The sequence below is a fragment of the Cinclus cinclus genome, chromosome 4 (assembly GCF_963662255.1).
Source record: "Cinclus cinclus chromosome 4, bCinCin1.1, whole genome shotgun sequence".
In the NCBI taxonomy this organism is placed as follows: domain Eukaryota; kingdom Metazoa; phylum Chordata; class Aves; order Passeriformes; family Cinclidae; genus Cinclus; species Cinclus cinclus.
In genome coordinates, this window is record NC_085049.1 from 54,877,437 (window position 1) to 54,900,781 (window position 23,345).

At 41.6% G+C, this 23,345-nt stretch overlaps 1 protein-coding gene across 1 annotated transcript in view; it reads right to left on the reverse strand.

The window, feature by feature from the left end:
* Positions 1-238: 238 nt before the first annotated feature.
* The window catches only part of NUAK1 (NUAK family kinase 1), a 46,477-nt gene continuing 23,370 nt past the window's right edge, over positions 239-23,345 (reverse strand). The window contains exons 3-7 of the mRNA XM_062492109.1: positions 13,026-13,177; positions 11,687-11,752; positions 5,758-5,877; positions 5,331-5,463; positions 239-4,286 (exon numbers count right to left, since the gene is read on the reverse strand). Coding sequence (XP_062348093.1) covers positions 3,133-4,286; positions 5,331-5,463; positions 5,758-5,877; positions 11,687-11,752; positions 13,026-13,177 — 1,625 coding nt within the window. The 3' untranslated portion in view covers positions 239-3,132. The remainder of the gene's footprint in view (positions 4,287-5,330; positions 5,464-5,757; positions 5,878-11,686; positions 11,753-13,025; positions 13,178-23,345) is intronic.

Sequence of the window (23,345 nt, forward strand, 5' to 3'; positions counted from 1 at the left end):
AAACTTTTGTAAAGCTGAAAGCTCTGCGTGCTTTGCAGTGCCAAATGCTTCACAGCAAGGGAGTCTCTGTGGCCACCCACATTATATTCAAATGCACAAATGAGCCAAGGAGGTTTGCATAAACAACTTGGTACAAAGTGCTGAGATGCTGCTGTATTTCTGCATGACAAGTTCATTACCATTTGGCATTGGCTCATGCTGATGTACAATGAAAAAGAAAAAGCGAAGAGAGAGACTCTTCACAGTTACATTAATTTCATTTTATTTAATAAAAAACAGTATCAGATTAAAAATACAAACACTTTGGGTGATTATCCAGCGTTTTTCCCTGTGTGCCTCATAGAGCTCAAACCAACCAAGGATTGGGAGAAAAAACCAAAAAAACCCAAAAAAAATAACACCAAACAATTTTGGCCGGAGCTGTAAAATAATGTTGCACCAATTAAATTACACCAAATATATTATTATAACTTTGAAATGGCTTTCAGACCAATAAATAAAAAAAAGACAAATTCAAATAAAAAAGTTGACTTTGTATTACAAAAAAAAAAATTAAATAAGAATCACAACACTAATAGTAACAATGTGCAGTCAAGTTTGTTTTTTTTTCTTCTCTTCTAGGAATGATAACATGCCAGTAAACATGTAACATGCCAGTAACATGCCAGTAAATCCCTACATAACATTTCCAGTTTGGCAGCAAGCACTCACTCACTCATTCACATTTGTACACAAGGAAGCAGGCCTGGGCAAAAGCCTTGGAGACAGGAGCTGTGAGAATGCTCCTCACTTCCCTGCCACAGCTGGCTGAGCTCCCTTCCCTTCCTCCTGAAACCTCTATAAATCTACTCAAGGTTTAGTGCCGGATGTGCAGGGAAGGTGTGATGCTCCAGCCTCAACAGGACAGCACTGACTCACACCAGCTGAGGATACACCCCAGGGCATGAGTTAAAAGCTGTGGCTGCAAGGCACATCCCCCCTTGTTTCAGAAAGGCCATGGAGACTACGTTGAGTTGTTTTAAAATGCACCGCAGCAAACCTGTTAATTCAACACACTGCAAAAAGGGGTGCTGGTTTGGGATGGGGTAAAAGAGCACATGCAGGGCTCGTGAGAGAAGATGAGACATCTGAATATCATACAGAGAGGTACACATCTGTAGAGAAGTGACCTGCAGTTGCCCTTCCTGAGCAAATGACAGTGAGCCACATTTCACTTGACCACCTGAGAGTAGTCTCTCAGAAATTTCATGGCATTGACACCATTTATTTCAGAGTCAAATTTGGTCCAGTGTAGGTGAATAAGTAAAAAGTAAAGATTCTCCAGAGAGGCAGATTAACTGATTTAAGAAACTCAAGCTGGTTCATCTTTATGCTAGGTAGCCCACTTAATTTTTAGGAGGAACCAGCAGATTTAAGTACCATGACACACTGAATAAGAGGAATCTGCAAGTGAAATAATTCCCTGTCCCAGATGCCAATAATATATGGACTTATCCCCGATTCCCAAGGAATCCCCAGAGGAACTCTATTCAGTTTCTGCACCATCTCTAGGATTTGGGACACAGTGGGTCAAACTCTGCTTTCAGTTCCAGTTACAGGGCAGGAGTGAGACCAGAACTTGCCCCATGTCCCTCTGCTCTGGGTATGAGTGTGGATACCAACTTTGCAGCTGTGGATCATTTGACATCATTGGCTGAAAACTGTGATTTGATCACACCAGTGCACCTCCAAGGAAGCCACGGGCTATGTGCTCATGGAAATGAGACTGAAACGGGCCTGAAGATTCCAGTTTGCCCAGGCCTGTCAAACACACAGTACCTTTCTGACACAGGCTTACATTCAGGTAATCCAGTAGACCCATGTGGTACCTTTATGGGAGTGAAGCCTTCGGTCTGGATAGCTGGCTATGTCTGAGAATACAAACACATATCCTTTTTTTTTCAAACTGGTATCATTGCACACTCAGTACCAGCTACACTAGATAGAGGCAGGCCCACAACTTTATGCTAACTTATGAAATCTACCATTATCATTTCATCACTCAATTCTTTCTGCTTCATTACCACCAAACTAGAAACATTTTCATCTGCTGAAAGGCATCTTCCCACTAACTTTCTGACCTCTATCCATTTCCTACATTCTACAACCTTTTCCTTACCTAACATTCTGGTTGCAAACTAATGTCACCCCCAAATACTACAAGCTAGCAGCAAGGTGGCTCCATTTGCTGACAGTGACTGAACTCTAGATTGGAGGGTCAGTTAACCCTTGAGACCCTTTGTCAGATCCATCTTTGTCTGGGCATTCATCTGGCTGGCCATTTTGAAAGAGTTAACAGATTGAACATATGGGTTGAAATGCCTCAAAAGGTCATTTAGCTGCTGATAACATCTATTGCTTCTAGTTGCCATTATAATTTCTGTGGCTCTATTTTTGTTGGTAGTTGGAAACAATTTTAGAACTTTCTACTCACTGAAGAGCAATGGCTCTGGACACTGTGGGAGGTCCAGATATGAATGCCTGCTCCATTGCTTGTCCACAAACTGGGGCAAATCTCTCAAATTATCTTAGAACATGTTCAGAACCTCCCAGGTCACTCTGGTGGAAGGGACCATACTGACCACCTAGCCTGGTGTCCTCCATAATGCAAGCCAAAGATTCCCACTGTGCAATCACTGTACTCAGACAAATAACTTCAGAGGGAGATGAAGCCTTTTGTTCTAAAAGGCATCCAAATCTGACCTGAAGAATTCAGCTCTTCTCTTAATAAAGCTTATCTAATATTACTTACAAACCTCTTGAAATGTGTCACTCACTTCCAGTTTTAATTCTGTCTAGCTTTGACTTCAAGCCATCAAATCTCGATGCTTTTGTCTGCTAGCTCCTGATGTGCTTTCATCACAGATACAAAGACCAAAGGTTTTTCTCTAGTCACGTAGGTAATATTTTGAGGACAAAATTAGAGAAGTGTGAGATGGCTTTGAGGCAACTTTACTCGGAGTTCAGCTAAGTAGGTACAGTCAGCTACTCTGAATCAAAACCTACCATTGTCAGCAAATCAGTGACCTGGCTTACTCCATCATAAAGGTACACAGAATAACTCCCTTCCCTCCCTTTTCCATCTTCCCTCTGCTAATTGAGCTTGTTGCAGATCTCTAGGGCTTTCTTGTAGACCTGAGTCACATCATCCATGTCTGTGAGAAGAGAAAAACTGCTGTCCCCCAGACGGTTGCGGTAACGCTTTAGATACTGTGGCCGTGGGCGGTTCTGAAGTCCTTCAAAGTCTTGGATTTGGAGGAAATTTTCAGCAGAGACACAGCTCCGAATTCTCTGCCTGTTTGGCCTGTTCTCTTGCAAATCCAGCAAATCAAATGAGTCACTGGACAAAATACTGTCATCACTAATTACACTTGAAGGGCGACTGTAACTTCGAGGTAATGCGTCCCCAGGCAAGACCATTTCTTCCATGGCCTCCAGCGTCGGTGTGTCAGGGCTAATCAAAGCAGGTTCAGTGCTGTTGGTAGAATACTTGCTGTTATGTTTCAAGATGCCCTTACGCCTGCAGGAATGGATGTAAGAACCATTTCTAGATGGCTCTGTGACCCCTGGAGAAGTGTCACTGTTTACTGTCTCATCATTATTGTCCAAGAGTTCAGAAGATTCACTTCTTTCTGGAGAGGAGTAATAGCCGGACTCCCTCTGCTGTGTCTTCTTTAAGATTCCTTTTTTTGGCATTAGTGAAGACTGCTTAGTGCCATATTTGCCAGCTACCTCTCCCTCTACAACACTTTTAATGGCCACGCCAGTCCTACACAACTCTTGCTCCAGCTTAAAAGCAGAGGGTAGCACTGGGCTGACAACTCCTTCAATGAAACCTGCGCTGTGAGAGCGATGCTCACTGTTGCTCCTTTTCTTCAGGATGCCTTTGGGTCTCTTGGAGGTCGGTTTGGTTGCATTTTCAGCTCCTCCTTCCTGGATGGACTGTGCAATGTCATTTTCCTTTTTTGATTTTTTCAGAGACCTTTGTCTCTCTAGTGTGACTTCAGGACCTTTAGGCTTAGAAAGGCACTTGATTTTGGTATCAGTCTCCGGTTGGAGGCCAGTAGAACGGTGATGCCAATCAATGAACCTTGCCAGCAGTGGGGACTCAGAGTCCCTCATGGCATCACAGTCACAGACACTGCTCTTGTAGCCCCAGTTAACCCACCAGTGGTTGGCAATGTCTTCAATGGTTGCTCGGCGTTCAGGGTTCACCATCAGCATCCATCTGATAAGACCACGAGCATCTACAGATGAAGAATGGCATATAACACTTTTAGAACATGGGCATTCTTAGGTTTGTCAGTTTAAATTGAAAGTGTGAAGACAATCAAATGAGCAAAAATAATGCTCCATACTACAGAGAAATTGAAAGGGAACAAGGCTTTGACCATCAGTCATTGATGGAAAAATGCCCCTGAGCACTACTTTTTATCAGAAGAATATGATTCACTCTGGAAAATGTACACTGGGCTTCCCAATAAATTAATGTTTGTACTGTATTAGAGAGTGAATAGTTCCATATTACTGAAGGAAGTCACCAACCTATTGACTCTAATGACAAAACTTAGAGGAAAATAAAACAGAATTGAGATATTTTAAATGATCTACACATTATTGCTTCTGTATTTACTTTTTCCATAAACAATGTAGTCTCCTGTGTATTGTAAAGGTTTATTTTCATACAGAGAGCGAGAAGATAGAAAATTGAAAGGAATGGCAAACAACTGATACAACATAAATATTAATTTAAATATAATATTTGCATAGATATTTAAGGCTGGAAGGAGTCAATGAGCTAGACTTAGCTGCTACTTTTCTGTCAGGTGACTGCCTAATGTGCTATCCTAGAAGCCAATGTGAACAGTAGCAGTAATTCAGATTTTGGCCTGCCTTCTTTAATAAAAGACTGTGTTGCTCTGACCATTCACCTTCTCTCTGCTTGAGACAGCCCATAGTGTAGTGAGAGGACTGAACTGTACCAGTATGTTGTAGCTCGTCTGAACTATTCAACCTGCAATAGCTAACAGACTTTCCACTGCCACTACTTAAAAGACCCCATTACAGCTCCCCAAAACAACAACATCTATCTGCTACAAAACTTTAATTTCAAAAGGTCTTTTGGAAAGTGCTGTACCCAGATGGGAGTTTATAGCAGATGAACTCAGTAGGAGAAGGAGGGGTTTTTTTGGTGTACATTGTTCTAATGTGACACTGTACCATGTTGGAAGGGGCCAAACAAAATGTTCCATTCTGAATTGCTGTCAGCTCGGTACCCTCCTTTTTCATACCTGAGGTCTGTGTTGGCTCACGATATTCTCCACTGCTGATCTGCCTGATGAGATTTTTATGATCGAAGCCATCAAAGGGCATCGTTCCATAAACCAGAGTGTAAAGCAATACACCGAGGGCCCAGCTGTCAACCTGAAATACAGACACAACACGTGTGAAGCCCAAGAAAGTTAATCCCTGCTCTTCTGCATGCCATTAGCACCACAAGAGCAGCATCATGTCCAGCTGCACCTACTGCTGGCAAACTTATATCTAACATCTCACTAACCACCCACAGGCAATGTAACCAAAAGTGAAGCAGCTTCAAATATGGGACAGGCCCAAGTGAACTCACATGTACAGTAAGATGCGCATTAAGACTACCCCTCAAGAACATTATCTTCAAAGACATCCCCATACCACCACAGAAAAACTGACCCTTCTTACCTCTGGGCCTCTGTAAGGCCGTCCATTAACTATTTCAGGGGAAGCATACAGTGGGCTTCCACAAAAGGTCTGCAGAAACTTGTCTTTGTGATAAAGGTTGGAGAGTCCAAAATCAGCAATCTGCAAACAGAATTGCACAAGGTGTTTGTAATATTAATGATTTCTTCAAGTAACAAAAAATCCTTTATCAGGAAAGACTTAGCTATATTTGTCTCTACCATAGGGCAAGGAACTCGATGTGGATTTTACTTTTCTCTCCAAAGGTCCCTCAGAGAAGAAGGGCTCCCAGGTTAAGTCCTCCTGATTAGGAACAAGGATGCTTTGGGTCCATTCATAGACAGGCTACCAACTGCACAACCATCAGCTGGTAGTTTTATCCTGGATGAATTGCACATGCTTGCACAGACAATCTCATACTGGGAAGCCTGATGCCCACTGTCTGTTCTTCATCTTGCATAGTCATTAATACCAGAGGAAAGCAAGCAGAAAGTACCACCCTTCTTATCAAACACAAGCAAGCCGAAAGCCACCACCTTTTACAACAGGAGGAGGGAGGCAGGAGTGTTGCAGGAAGCTAAGCATTGCTGAAGAACATGATTTTTGAAATCATCTGGAATAAGGGTCAAAGTGAGGCAGTCACTCACTCCTCCAGATTCAGGGACACGGGGCTGAGGAATCTGAGCTGTTAAGCCCATGAGATGTCTATCATGAGATAATAAACACAAGTCTGGTTCCTAACTGGAAACAATGGGCCCAAATCTGGCTTTCCCAACACAAACAAAACTTCCCTGGGGACTGTTGGGAATTTTGCCCATGTAGGAATTGCAGGATCAGGTCCAAATATTTTGTTTACTTCAATTCTCTGTTCTTGTTCTTACAAAACAAAGGCTGAGGACAGCAACACTAAATACTCCCACAAACTCTGCATTTTCTTTGTTTCTCTAGCACAAGGCAACACATCTCATTTTCATCTTGTTTAAAACCCAAATGTTTCTGCTTCCCAGAGATACTTGTATTACTGCCCACAATCAACATAATGCCTACATAAAAGACATAAAGCACAGGCATATTCTAGATATAAAAGACAGGAGTTTTCCCTGGGTTTTCTTCACCTTATCCATGTCTTTTCTACCAGAAAGAAATTAACGCCAAGAATTTTCACAAGAGAAAATTTAAAAAAACCACAAAGTGAGTGGGAAAGAAAAGGATTTGCCAGCACCATCATTCACTCTTGGCTTTCTAAAATGTGTATCATCAATGCCTCTAATACCTGTTGAATTACAATGTTCAGTGAACTCTTGGGAAGAGGCAAAGTCTTTGTCTCTACTACCTCAATTGATACAGCTACACTAAAAAATGACACAGTTGACAGCACAACAGGAACATATATATCCTTTCTGAACAGATATAAATAGATATATAGTTGTTAGATACTTTCACATTAGAAATACAAACTTTTTAATATATCCTTTTTACGCAATTTTTAAAGTCACAAGTCAGATATAAGATTTCATGCTTCACTCTTCCCTATTTTGGTGCTCTGCTTGTGCAGGTGTTTCACTGGCAATCTGTATTCACCCTGCTCAAAGAGCAGCTGATTTTTGCTCATTACTTTTAATTCATCTCACCATGCTCATTCATAGACTGAATTCACTCAGTCCCTCAGACAGCATATTATCAACCCACAGCAGAAAATTCAACCCTTAAATAAATGTGGTTTGTAAAATCTTCATTGTATGGTTGGAATGTCATTGAAAACAGCTGGGGTAGAATTGCAGTCTGCAAACATATTCTCATGGCTCAGATTGCACTTAATTGCCTTGAACTCCACTTTCTTATCAAGTCACCCTGCCTGGCTTGCAGGAAGTTCATTTTAAGCCTTATGAAGTGTGCCCTGTCAATCAGGGGACGAATGGGATCATTTCAGTGTTAAAAATTTGTGCTGGTCATTAATTTTTATTTTAGTTCAGGATGCAGCTAAGACAAGGACAAACACTGCAGTGTGATTCCTTATGAAAACACATTCCCTTAACACCATGGAATGCACAAAATACATTTGGATGTGCATAAATAAATATATATATATATATATAGGCATACACATACCATTGTTCACGCTAAGAAACTTTCAGACTTGGGCATTCATGTTTTCATTTTGACCATTCAGGAAAAGAGTATTTATGTTACAGTCCACTCCCATGCTCACAGACTGATGTTTATCAGCTTTTCCCATTAAAACTGTCATGCCCCCCAAAACAAGATTAATAGAAGCCAACATTACTTCATGTTCTTGGCACTTAAATGGAACTAAGGCATCAAGTCAAAAGAACTTCCTAAATTGGGAGGAGCAGAAAAGTGGACTTTTATTCCTCTTGCTTCAGAAGTGTATGTTTCATATTTACTGTTAGCTATGATAAACCAGATGTAAGTTATTGTTGAAGTGTGAAATATAAATTCCACAAAGTTCACACTCATGGAAACTGTCAGTTTTATCCCCCTTAAGAATCTGTCTCCCTGCAGATAGAGAAATAATTAGGTCTCTTAAGCAAATGAAATGTACGTGCAGTTGGTGAGACTTCCAGCAAAGTAAATCCCAATTCCATGCACTTAGTCTGTATATACGAAACCCTCGTGGGTTTTCTAGTGGTTAGTCTGATTGGTGTCCCCTTACCAGCCCAAGAGAATGTGCAGTTAGCAGGATTATGTTACTGTTATACTTGCATTGTTCTACTCTTCTTTCACTTTGGGGTTGATCATACCATTTACGTCAACCTCTGCTAGACATCTCTTTTAGCTGCAATTCCCAGCCCAGGAACTGTTCTCATCCCTACTGTGAACACGGATGCTCAGTCTCTCAAGTGTTTAAAGCTCATTTGAGTTCATTTATGACTGCTGCATTTAGCGATTTTCAATAAGAGTCTGCAGGAAGTAGTACTGCACACAAGTCCATGAGAAAACTAATAATGCACCACAGATTGGATCACCTTTTCCCTCTCCTTGCATTCCACCTGCGGCCTGAGGATATGCAGGACTCTTCAAACTGTGTAATTTTTTTGTTGCTTCCAAACACTGGTGTTTTCTTGTTGCTGTATTCTAACACATGACTCTGCTTCCAGAGATTTTTACTCACCATCACAACTCTTAAAAACAAAAAAAACCCCCTTCTTATGTCTCCATACACTCCTTTATCACCTTCATTTAATTATCAAAAGCTTAAGAATGGTTTCCAAGTTAATGTAGTAACAAGTAAAAAGGTCTGGGGCCCTTTTATCTCGGATAGTAATTTCTAATGGATTACTTGTCCTCTTTATTTCCTGCTTTAAAAGTATTGTTTAAACTGCTATGCAGGGATCCATTTTTACAACACCTTATTTTTTCTTCACATTATTATGACATGTTTTTGTAAATCATAATGCATAGATCACTGGCTTCATCAGAAATATGTATTTAATTGCACATTGCACCCAAGAACAAAGACATTCCTTTAATTTTCTCATTCTTAAAATCAAACTGCTAATTTTGTGTTTGCAATCCACTGAATGAAATATAAATGCTAGGAAAGTACTGATAAGACTATAAATCCACTTCTACAAAATGCCTTCCCCTGAGTATTTGAAGCCTTCAGTCAATACCAAACCCCAAACTGCTGCATTTTTTTTCTGCCTGAACAAACCACATGTAAATACTCTCAGAATGAGGACTTGATACATTTACTCCTAATAAATAATTTACAGTTCCATATGTGTTTCCTTGCCAATGGTTACTGTTTAGTGACACAAAGAAGAAGTGGGAAGTACAATTCTGTGCAAGTAACACAGAAACCACAGCAACATATTCAAATCTTCAGCATCAGGAAAATTGTGGCTGCATGCTTAACATCAAGTATTCAAAGCTGACCTTAGTCACAAGGTTTAAAAAAAGAGAGCACAGAGAAGAAGGAAAACCATACCAAAAGTCACCTCTTCAAGCAATTCAAATTCAAACACTATTGACTGTAAGATGTATGAAATACCAGTAGCTTCCCAAGTTCAGTCCGGTTTTCAGTTTCATGAGACCCTCTGCAGGGCTAGTGACTAGGGACAGCAAAGAAGCCACCTGCCCATGCCAAGGCAGCCTTGCCTGCTCAGAGGCCTTAACATTGAAGAGATGTAGCTGAGGAAAAGCTGGAGATATGAAAAATACCTACAGCAGTTTAAACACAATGCAAGCCAGGAAAGGGAAACGCTCAAGAAAAAGATGTCCAAATGACTGGAAGGAATCTGAGGAGGTAGAGATACCTGAATTTCTTCCACAGCAGTGCCACTCACTATGGCAACTGAAATACATCTGTGGTTCTGAAGCCCCTGGGTCAGCTCCAAGTGTGGACCAAACAAAGCTACCTGTCCTTGCCCCATCCTTCTGCTCCACCCACAGGAGAATGACTCCCATAAAGGCGAGAGGGGCAGGAGCGTAGCTGTCTGACAAAGCTCAGCTCCCCAGAGGCTTGAGGAAGTGATTGGTTTTGCATATGAGGACCACAGTGCAGAGATCCAGCCCTCCACAGCTAGCAAATTCCACAAATTCCTCTTTTCTCTCAAGAATTCTCTGATTAGCTGGGAAGATAGCTTAGCGTGTAATGTGGAAAGAAAGGTCATCCTGCCAGCGGAAGCCTGATTCGTATACTATGTCCTAGAAAGGCCACTTTTTGTTTTCAGCACTCCTGAGAACAGCTCTGGCTGCTGCAGACAGTGTCCCTGTAGGAACAGGAGAGGGGAGGTCTGCTCCAATGCTGGATGCTAACAGCAAAACATACAAATATTGCATTGGATGGGTCTTCCGTAAAAGACTATTTTTGGAAACCACATATTTATGCGCCTTTAATCCACTAGTTGATCCAAGTTAGCTTCTGTCATCGGCGTTACACAGATGGCAGCTACCACATGTTACTTTCCATTTCCATTGCACATCAGCTCGAAATGAAGACAATCTCTCCAGTGTGAAGCACAGAAGGAAGTGATTGCAGCCCCAGGGCTTTCAGGGGAGACAAAAAGGAAGACACGGGGTATTTAGGTACTGGGCTATGCAAGTAGTTCCTTGATTACTTTTTAAAGAAGGATGCTCAAGCATCAGCAGAAACTCTTTGGTGTTCCTCCCTCTGCTAGCTTGCCCATGGATGAGCACATCCAGCCACTCTTACATGCAGCTACCCAAGGAGGACCAAAGTTGAAAGTGAAACAGGTTCAGCCACCTGGAAATTACACTTTATTTTATAGAGGAATATAGATAGGATATATATAGGAAATTGCTCTGGAAATTAAATCTCTGCATTATTTAACTTTGTGCTACAGCTATAAACAATAGAAGAAGAAGAAGACAGGAAAAGAGGTCATTCCCATGCTTTCACTGGGGAGAAATGGCATGGAAATGACATCACTGACATCACTATCCAAAGTATACGTTTGTGTCTGAAGTTCCAAGGCCATTTCCTAATGAAGCACATGTGCTTTACTAGGTTTATTTTGAAACTCTATTTGCTTATTTTCCAGCCATGATCAAAAGAACATTCAGACTGTTCTGCAGGAGGCACTTGAACCCTGTAGACCAGAAGAGTTTTTCCCTAGCCCCAGAAGCAGCCAGCAGTAATATCATTTGTACAATATGCCCAATTGCACAAAATGCTCTGCTGTTTTCTCTCAGTGGGTAGATACTGCATTGGGAATCACGGTCTTTGCATGGCAGGACAGGGCTTTCTCCTCCAAAGTATGCAAAGCTTCATTTACTGTGTATTACTGGGAATCAGTGGTGTCTTCCCCCAGCCTCCAAACCTCTGAGCCTCTCGCCAGATGCTGTTGCTTAGTAGCCGTTACCATAACAATGGCTCTAATACCTTCGGTAAAAATGTTATAAAACATGCAAATCCACTTTGAGAAGCTGAGAAAAAGTATCCTACCTTAATATTAAAATTGTCATCAAGAAGAATGTTTTCCAATTTTAGGTCCCTGTGGACAACACCGTTCTGAAAGAAGGAAGAAAAAACATGGAAGAGCATGAGAAAATATTGTGAAAATTAAAGGTGAGCTGGCAGGGTGGTCTTTGCATCTACATTTCAGGGCTGATTTCACTGTCATAACACTCACAGCCCAGTGACTAGTGGCAGGCAGGCTGTATTAGTCACTTGGTGTGTGGTTAAGGGAAGAATGACTGGAATCTGTCCTCCCACAAAGCCTCTAAAACAGCAGGGGAGTGTGGGGTGGAGGGCTGGGGGTGCCTTTTCGGAACTTAATTTCATCCTGGATCCTGCTCCCACTGTGTGAAAGCAGGATATTCTTCCCAGGCACCAGAAAGCAGTATCTGTCAATGACGTTAGCCCCTACAAAAGCCCTCATTCCTCCAGTGAGCAGCCACGTGGCTCGGGGGAGTTATAATCCCAAAGGATTGTGAATGTTAGGGATGGAAGCAAACAGACTCGGTCTAGGTCAGAGCCTTCTTTATAGAAACTTGGGAAAATTAACTGCATCATGAATGGTATTGCTGCTTTACAGCATTATGCAGTGAGGACTTTGAGAAACCCCCTTTATTATCAGAATTCAAATAGAAACTTATGTGTTTTAAGAATTCAAATTAAAATTGTGTTAGCTGCTCATTGCCTTTAGCTTCACACTAATTTTGGCTCTATGTAGCTGTTTCATAAACAAGGATAAAAGGTCCATGATGAATTGCTTGACTTGTCATTCCAAGGGGGTACCATGATGGATAAGGTTATTAGCAAATGGTATCTTTCCTGCTACATCTGGTAAAGTTACTTTTACCTCTCCAATATGAGTATGTACTACAGCTCATGCATGAACCTCATAGCTTTCTCTTGGCTTTTTCTTTCATATATTCTATCTCCTATTCTAAAGTTGTTTACTAGCATATTCAAATCACAAACTAACATTTTTTTAAATGCATTAATATTAATGCTGTAGAGGTTATATGGGATGCTTTCTCTAGTTGATAGCGTAATTTTTGAGTTTTTAATGTCAGGAGAATTATTTTAAAGGCAAAAATGCAAGGTAGGTCTAAAGTAAGGGTGTGTCTGGTATCTGCCATAACACAGGAAAACATCATTAATCCTTAAAAAAAGACACTAGCTCCATGTAGCACTTTTAATGAAGATCTCCTGTTGTACTGATAAAATCACATGCTCTGATACTTAATAATGAATGCTGTTGCCTCAGACATGTTTGAAACATATGCCAGTCATCAGCCTTGAAACAGCATTTTTTACTATGAAATCCTTTGCTCACCTTGTGGCAGTAATGCACAGCAGAGACTATTTGTCGGAAGAAGTGTCTTGTCTCTCTTTCGCTTAATCGCCGCCTCTCACTGATGTAATCATACAACTCTCCTTTACTCGCATACTCCATGATGATCACAATCTTATCTTTATTTTCAAACACTGCACAGAAGAAAAGAAAAAAAAAAACCCACAGTTGATTCAATAATTTGAAAATTGATGCTTCAAAGAGTAAAGAAGACTCAGGATGTCTGATCACATCCTAGACCACCACTGTGGGCTGGAAAGATGTAACAACAATCCCACTGCAAAAAGCAAGTTCCAAAGCTACTTTTTATCAGAGGAAGATTACAACATCTCAGACCAAGAGAAGGAAGTTGAGGTTATTGTCTCTTTCATATGCTACATGAACCTCTTTGCCTCAAATACTATGAGGTCACAAGGTGGCAAAGTCAGCTTTTCCTACTGAGGTGAGGTGGACACTTGGGCTAGCAACACATGAATACCAGTTCCTGCTCCAGCATGGAATTTCTCACACAAGTAGCTCAATTTGGGCCAGAGGACAGAAGCAAACAGGAGCCCATATCATTTGGAAAGGGTTCATAGAAGCTGTAATAAATTTTTGTCTTCGGTGACTGATACAGAATTGCAATCTGGCTTAAATGACTGTTGGTTGGCTTTCACCTACCACCAAAATCCAACAAGTGAACTGATAGATGTGTCCTCCTCCATCCCAACTCTGTGTGACAGCATAGAGGGCACAGACACCTCACCTGCTGTGGCAGCAGCGCCTCCAGAGCCGTACAGCTCTTGTCAGTGTGGCTCTGTACCCCATCTCATGCAACCAGCTCTTCCTCAAGTTTCCTTATCTCCTGCCCCTACCCACATCCCAGTGCATGTCACAGACTGCATGCTGTAATCCTCTGTTGCTAGCGCGGAGCCGGCAGCAGTGCACAACGCCAGCATAAGCAGAGCAAGGAAAATCCATCTCATACACATCACAGCCCAACTTCTTTGGGACTGAGAGTACATCAGCTGTGTCACATGCTGTCAAGGACTTCACTGTCACTGGCAGATAACTAATATTTAATCTAATAAAGCAGGCTGTTAATAGTCTGCAATTGTTGTAATCTCCTGGCTGCTAAATAGTTCTTCTCTTCTGTCTCCAGAAATCCATTGCAACCCACTGGAAACTTCCTGCACCTGCCATAAGTAACCATTGCTATAAGAAAACATGGTGATTTTCCTTTTCTTTTTTTATCTGTGGCAGCACTGGTCACACTGGCAAAAAGGCGTATACAAATTAATGAGGTTAAAGGGTTTATTACAAACAGATGCTAGTTTGGACCAGCCCTACTATAATGATACCATCCTATTTCTCTTTATCAAAGTTCAGCCAGTAGTCCTTGGTGATTAAAAAAAAAAAAAACAAAAAAACCAGAATTAAGCTTCAGCTTTTGCAGTAAAATGCAGAGCTGCCTCTCTCAACACACAGATATTTATTTCTCTTAGGCTTTGTCTCATGTCCTCTCACACCTTGTCACTCAAATCTACAAGCCAAAGCCTCTGCAGCTCACTCTAACACCCTTGAACCCTAGCCAAACAGCTCTGATAAAAGGGAGAGCAAACAGCCAGATAAAATTGGCTGCTTACTTGTCTGCTGGCCTCACTGTACCCCGAAGCAGAGGCCTCTGCCAGCGATTACATCCTATGTGCATCCTCATTAGCAATAAACTTCGGAAACTGGAAAAGCCGTCTCTGGATGGATTATACATATAGTATCCTCTCCAAGAATGACAGACTAATACTGTCTGGGAAAAACTGAACATGCCCCATGTCATACAGGGAAGTGCTGTGATGTGTTACCAATAAAACAGCAATGTGCACATTCACTTCTCTAAGCTCAGAAAGGCTCGTTTGGTACAGGCTTGTTTAAGAAGGCAAAAAAGAAATCATTTTAGTAAGCTGAGCCAAATCACTGAAAATGCTCTTATATAAGAAATCTGAATTTTAAAAGAACACATAAACCACATAAAAACACTATCACCAACAAAATTTCCCCCAAACCCCAGCTGATTCCATGAGTTAGGCGTTGCTGCATCACACACACATAGGTGAAGTTGCCACATGGCACAAATGATCTGAATGCACTTTCATGGGAATGCACATCCAAGCAGTTCCAAATGAGGATCACCCTCAGCTAAGAGGCATGTTTGCCCTTGGCTCTTCTTGCCCCACTCTCCAGAAAGCTGATGCCCCACCAGGTGTTCAGTGCTGCTGACGACAATAATAGCAGTAACAACCCTGCCACAATAGAGCGTTCTTCCAGAATGTGTTTTTATGAAAGTTTTGCCTTTGTTACTTAGTCCTAAGAGTTTTCTCAAATCATCCTTGGTGCTCTGAAGTTTTAAATTCTAAAATCTAATTAATTTGGACTCAAATTTGCCATATTAATACAAGTCCTGATCCCAATGTACTTTCCAACATTTCTACAGAAATGAGGTGGAAAGCATTTGGTTTGGAGGAATGTGTGCATTCAAAGGAACTTTCCATTTTAAATTTTCTCTTACACCCTTTAGGAAACTGAGACAATACCATCAAGCTGAATTTAGGAAAGCATAAATCCCTGTTCCAAACTTCAAATTTTTGTCACAAAGCCACACTAGAATCAATGAGAACAGAACTGTTCCAGAAACTCATATTTGGCTTTCAGTTTACTGGCACATTCTTCTTCATAAGGGAGAATTTTGAGGAGGAAACTATCCTTGAACTTGGGTGACATTACAGGGGCCTCCTCACCATCACAATAGCTGAACAATTACAGAATTAAATAGCATTTTGTTTCTTCATCCAGGAGCAAAGGTGAATAGGGAGGTATTCTTTTACAACTGCATTATTTCGTGTCAGAGCACCTCCACCATATCAGCTGAACTTCGTAAGTGGGCATACAGCTATTTCCTGCAGAGAGGGAACTGAACAGCAGCAAAAAAATCTAAAATGAGAGCTGAGGATGAAGGAAGAGGAAAGTAGGAAAGGCAGTAGGATTTATGTATATACATATACACAGTCTTAAAGAGGAATTCAGTGGTCAAGATATCAGGCAAATGACAAGGTGGTACTCTGGCAAGTCTCACGCCATCAGCCAAGTACACCATGAATTTTCACAGTAGTATTTAGGATGTCAGGCAGGTTTCGCACAGGCACTTCTGAATTTCTCTTCTGAGCACAGCATGTAGTTTTATAAACATATGCTCAAGAAAGCTTTGTGGCCAGTGGCTGGTGGAAGAGAGAAGGGCATTAATTAAAGGCTGGATTGACTTATTGCAAAGAATAATGAGGTAATAAATACACTGCCCTATTAGCACCTGGGCTGTAACCTGTGGGCTGATGACGGATGGGTTGCCTTCATATAGCTTCTGGGACTGCTTGGTTCACTCTTTGTTTTTGCTGCAGATGATTTATTACCTGTCATCCTACTGCATATTCATTCTGAAACTCACCCCCAACTAGAATTGTGCCTGAAACCTGGCTGCACCTACTGCCAACAGAGAAGCATGGCTTTGGCAGGATGCTGAACCCCAGGAACCTCCCAAATCTTACTACTTCTGGGACAGCCATGTCATACAAGCCTGCTCCTCAGCCCTGAGCAAGGTCAAGGGAAGGAGGCCACTTACAAGTAAGGTGGGACTGCTATAGCATTTTTCAAACCATCAGTACTCTGCAAATGGCTAGCTAATTTAGATAAGTGGAGAACTGCCAGTACCAGCACCCACAATGGATAGCAGGGGAGATGGCCTGTCACAATTAAGAATCAAGATAGGGGAGTTGCTTAGAAGCACAACCTTCACCTATTAGAGGGGACAGCAGTAGGAGAAATGCTTGCTAGTGGCTGTGCATCATTTATTTCTGAGCCACCGTGTTTATTTTCACCACTCTGCAAGCTGAGTTACTCTCAGAGTGGCACCAAGACCTTGATGTGGCAGGAGGGCTGCTGCACTCCTCAGCCACAGTGGTCAAGTGCTGCTGCAGAGTAGTGCTTGAAAATCACTACTACTACTCAGCAGACAGAGCCTGCCAGTTGAAGGACTGACTGGAGGTGACTGCACTTTATGTGGCCACAGGGGAGGAAGCAGGGACAGCAGTGTGAGAGCACATCAGGAACCAGGAGCAGGAACAGCATGAACCTCAAGGTGTGAGGAACAACATGATTGTATCCCTGTGAGATGAGGAAAGGTCTAGGACATTTGCCACAGCAATGTGGAGAAGCAGCATTTTCCAGGGGGCTACAAGCTTGCTTGGGCTTGGTCTAGTCACCCCAAAAGCCTTGGAAACCCAAACAGCGAAGAGTGCTTAAGATACAGTGTTCAAAGATTTCTTAATTTTCTTTAAACCCCACCCTGAACTTTAATATGTTAGTTTCTTTTTTGAAAGTGACAGACAAAAAATCTGTACCTACAAGCTCATAATTGAAACCAAATCTGCTGACTTCAAAGCTCCTTGAACAACATAGATGTGAAACTGGGAAAGAATTTCACTTCTCGCTATCAAAGACATATTTGAGACAAAGTGCATTTTGTAACATGAACAATCTGTCCCTCTTTTGCAGGTTGTTCTACTATAGTAATAGTTCTTGCATATAATCTCTCCACTTATTTATATTTAGAGGCTGTGAGTTTATGAACACAGCTTATATCTACAGCCCTCCATTTTCCAAATAGTGCTGGTTGACCTCTTGTTCATCAGCACTCTTCTTTTCAAACCTACTGCCAAATTCTTCCCTCTAGCTACACCAAAGTCACCTCCTCTGAAACTCATGGGACAAGTCTGACACCAAATGAACATACTCACTACATTCATCCACTGCTAAAATGTGCTTCAGCCTAAAATTTCTGAATGCCCAGATGGGCATGGTTTTGCAAACATCAGTCAGAAAGATTTAATAGTACATTATACACTTTTCTATTAGGACAGTTCACTTTGGACTGACTTACTACCAAAATAGAAAAAAATGCAGGAGGCTTTTGCCCTTCCTCCAAGCTCATAGAATACTAAAGTCAGAGTGAGTGCTGAGGGGGATGGATTCCTCCCCGCAGCCCCCCAGAGGACTACCTCCTTGTGGGCTGATTCCATTTGGTTTACATGTAACCCTGGGGTAAGGATTTTAGTTTGTTAGTTTAAGAGGGGTGGCCAATCTCTTTGCACTGGAACCATTTGAATTCTCCTCATGCCTTTGCTCTCTATCAGAGCAATCTCCTAAATTAGTTCCAGTATGTTGACATTCCTTCCATCTGGTGTCTTTCCATTCAGTGGTATTTTTATTACTCTTCTAACAGCCGCAGACAGAAGTACCTTTCCACTGCAACAAAATGCTCTTTTATTAAAGGTCAGCCAAATCAAAAGAACCAGCGAGTTTGTTTTTAATTTTGGAGATGAGGACTAGAATAACCTTTTCATTCAGAAAATTCATGTATGACCCAATTACCTCACTTGTGTAATAAGCCTTGAATTATTCTTCAAAAAGTCACACGAGTACTGAAAACTGTCTTTTACCTTAGAAATTCAGCCTGATTCAGCTCTGGTGTTTTTGATTGTTTTACAGCCCCTTGGCATAATTTTTATTTAGTTGTTTTTTTTAGTAGCAATAGTAGTATTTTATTACTGCTTTTAACAGAGCATGTAGCAGACATGAAAATATCCCAGGTACAATGAGAAAACCACTTATATGCATACACATAAACTTATGCATATGCTTAATTATAATTGAAGATATCAAGATATAGAGTATGTGTTTTAATGCAAAGCTTGTGTTAAATTTTTTCCTGAATTATGGCCTTATTCAGCCAAATTGCATCTCCTTTTAAATTAAAGGAATGTAGTTAAGATCCTGCAATAATCTTTTTAAATCAGATAGCATGCTATAATTTACTCCCCAGTGAGGAGATTAAATCAGAATGGGAACTATTATCCTTGGTGAGGTTGTTTCTCACAGAACAAAACTGAGGATATGCAGGTTATGATGGTTTGCTCTTTAAAAGGAAGGCAAAATGACAGTTGCTAATTTGGCTACAATAACATGTTACACTAATTGTCTTTGTTTTGACAAAGAATACAAGTGTTAACTCCCCTTTATTTAAATTATGACTTAAACTGCTGAGGAACTTCAGAGAAGCAAATATTTACATTGCTATGGCAGGACTGTGTAAATGGGAAGATGCAAAGCAATTTCATTGCTGCTGGCAATCAGTTTGACATTTAAACTGTACCCACCCATGATCTCAAACATTTGAGTATATGTCATGTCCAATGAAGTGCTGTTTAGGTGATTGCCCTGAATGACAGGAAATGCATAAAGCTGGGGTATGGTAACTAAAGAGTTAAGTTTGTTTACTCTTGTTTCATTAGTATCTCCAGCCACTTGAAATATTACTTGATGTTCTTGGATGTTATCAACTGAAAACAATGAGAATAAAGCACTCCAAGGTCAAAAGCCTACATAATTGGAGGAAATCAATTAGAAATGTGGTCAAACAGTATCACTGCTGAAGTACTTTCTCCGGGCCAAAAAAAAGATTAATTTCAACTTTCCAACTTCCAACATTCTTGATCAAAGCCCAGTCATCCGCGTGATGTTTGAAGGGACTTGTGGCTTTTTCAGGTGTTTTGCACACAGAAGCGGTGGGGTCATTAGGCACTGAAGTTTGTTTTGATTATGTCCAAAAACCAGGAGATAGCAAAGGCTGGGACAGAGCTGGGATTGCTCTGGACTGTCACAGCCTGATAGGTGACTGTTGTGCCACCCTGGCCCCTGGCTGCTGTCCCACCCTGGGGCACATGCAGCTGCAGGGGTGCAGCTCCTCAGCAATGGCTCATGTCCACACACCATCACAGCTGCCACACAGGCAGATTTCTTACCAGGCAGCTGTTTTTGCTGATGATATGGTTTCTGACTTGACTGACACAGCTTCCCACACAGGAGACAGGCCTACATGTGTGTAAAACACCAAGTGTGTTTATGCTTTGTTGCATGAAGCCTGGCACAAAATGTGAGATTGAACATGTATTTAGCAAGTGCAGTGAGTATCCTGGAATACTATGCCACTGCTGTTACACTCTGTCACATTATCTCCCATTGCCTTTGGGGTTTGAAAGTAGGGCTGAACCAGTCTCCTGATTAAGCATGCAACCTAGTTCAAGCCATTGTGGACTGGCAGAGACATGATAGAGAATCTCTTTGTTTTTTCTTAAGAGTACCAAAAATGCAACCTAGAAACAAAAAGTAAGAAGTGCATCTTATGTGGGAGATCCATATTTTGTGCCTTGTTAATGCAAAGGGTGCAGCACTCTTATAAGCATTCTGGCCCCAGCTCAGCAGAGCACCTCAGCACACACTTTCCTTCATTTACTCATTTACGTTAGAGCCATCATGTTCCACTGGCACCAAATTTTGATCTTAATGTTTAGTCATTCTCCAGGGAAGATCTTCAGTAAACTATTTATACAGACATGTTAGCTAATAGCCCGTTCACCTTTAAGTGAATTTTGCAAAAGAGGAGACTTTTCTGTACGGTTACGCTGACCAAAGACAACTCTTTCAGCACAGAAACACTCACATAGACAACTGTATTTCACACTGCAAACACTCAAGAGCTCACTCCTAAATGTACCAAGTGTAACTTCACCCTCATGATTGGCCCAACATGTGTTTAAATGTTTGCAGAATGTTCCTTCCCTGGTTTAACTTTTGTAAAGTATTGCCAGATGAGGTAGATTTTGCACTCAAGCTACCCCTGGAAAAATATGTTAGCTCTCAAAGGCTTTATTATAAAATCCTGGAGTTTTCAAGGCAAAAAAGCAATAGCGTAAAGGAAGGGCGAGGGGCAGGGGAGAGACAGACAGATGAATGGACAGAGGCATTATTCTATAAATTAAAATTTATGTGCTGAAGTCAGAACACTGCCAGCAAAGCCGACTTTGCTTATCCAGTCCCTTTCAAGGAGTTTAAAGTCACTTAAAGGAGCACTTCCTTCACAGCCACACTCGACAGATTGCCAATTACAGCCCTGCTGAGAGGATGGAATTTCTTTAGTCACAACTGTACATCTGCCCTGGCAGTAATGGGCAAGGCACATGCCTTATGATTAGGTTACAAAGAAGTACCACTAAACTGGAAAGCTTGGTTTACATACATCTGAATTTGTTTGGTATCAATAAAAAAGATAAGGTTGTGTTTACATCAAGTAGACAAATTCAGAGGTTAATTGCTATTAGCGGGAAGGTCAAAAGGATACCTAAACAAGATCCTACTTAAGGAAAACACATGTTTGCAAATGCAGTACAAAGAGCTTTCAAAGATTGTTACAGGGGCATTCAGCATTGTCCATGCTACATATATCTGTGCAACCTGGCACCTACAGAGAGAGCTGTCAGATGTGCAGTGGCCGTCTGAAAACCTACAGTAAAAATATGTGAGATAGGAGTAAAATATCTCTAGAGTGGCTTCAGTTTTAAAGTTAAGCATCTGATCTAAGTTAGTCAGCTAGACTCCAACAGGAGCCTCCAATGTATCACTTATCCCACTTATCTAAAAAAAAGTCTCCCAGGAGGAAGCCAACCACCCTGTGAAGATGCTGAACTCTCTTGACTAGAGAGGGATGCTAGATTTTTAGCATCCACCAACTGCAGAAATGTTGGATTGCTTAATTTTGGTGAGATTAAGCCCATCTCTCAGGATTTAGTGACTTCAACATTTTGTGTCAGGGGATAGCAATATTATCACTCTTCATGCATCACTCAAGAGAAATAGCTATGTGTTTAAAATCCAACTTTGAGAGGAGACAAATACTTCAGTCCTTGATATATTCCCTTAACTTCACAACAAGCGCTCTTCAGTTTCAAGAGAAGCACACACTCAAGGACCCCTGAGGACACACCCTCACCTCTGGCCAGCCCCTCTGGATTCAGCAGCACAACCACATATCTTCCCAGTGCTACCATATCTAAGTTACAGCATCGGCTGCTACAGGCCAAATGCTGACTCTGACTACTTGAAAAACACACCAGAACCTGACATAGGTGCTCATCCTCCTCAGACAAGATGAATTCTCCACCATGGAGCTCAACTGGCTCTGCTGCAGAAGCACTACTCCTCCCTCCACAGGGCCAGGGAAGGAAGTTTTGCTTCCACAGGACTTGGTGTCTGCTTCCTAAAAATGACGCAATCTTTTTCACTTTTACAAATATTTTAACTCAGTAAAAACTATTTAAAGTAAGGATGAGAAGGGCAATTGGTCAAAGAACCACAGCATGCTTAATATTTTTTCTTCCTGAGTTCCCATCCACATTTGAAGTAACTTTTGTTCCATTTGCAACCCACATGCTGACACAGCATCCCTCCCCTTTTCTGTTTCCAGATCCTTTTATGAGTTTATTCAATAAAAAGACAGATACTCATCTCTTTTCAAGTACAAGAACATGCTTTTGAATAACTCAACATGTGATAGTGTAACAGTACGCCAAGACAGCCCTTGTTTTAATCAGTCATATCAACTCTCAGAGCAGAGCTGCCATACACATCTCATCACCTGCATTTACCTCACGGCTATGGAAATGTGTAGGACTACATTCAGGCTCCCTGTTCTTCACAGAGGAAAAGGGGTAATCTGCAGGGACAAGGCTGCCTGACCCAGGTCCCTCTGAACCACTGGAATCCACATCCCAGGTCCAATAAGCAGCCTCCCTCCATGCAGCAACAGACCTTTTTGCTGGGGTCTTTTAGCATGTACATGGCCTGACCTGCCCAGCTAGTGCTGGGACATAAACAAACTGGCAAATCTTCCTAGCCGTGTCCCAGAAAGAAAGGAGGTAGAGGAGGAGGATGGGAAGCCAGCCACCAGACTGACAGGAAAGTGTGCAGAGGTGGACAGGAAGAGGATGCTGGGATTCAGGGGGAAAAGCTGCATTGACAGAACTAGCAACTTAAACTGGCAGGTAAGGGAGGACCAAAGTCCTAGAGCAGATAAGAGCAGTCCTGTGCAGTCCAGGGAAAATAAAGCAAATGAGGACTATTTCTGTTCCCAGTCTAGGAACAGAAACAGACATCAGGCTGGTTCATGAGTGAGGGTGAAACGAAACTGAACTGTGCAATGGGAGCAAGGACATGAGGTGATACATGCAACCATCTCCCACCTGTGATTGACACAGTGAACTCACACAAGAAGAAGCTCTTCCAAGCAAAGGTTTATGCATCTGTGAAAAACTAGTAGCTCAGAGGGAAGGCAGTGATCAAGGCAGTCTTGCTGGTAAGGGATGGGTTACACAAGGAGTAGGGGTT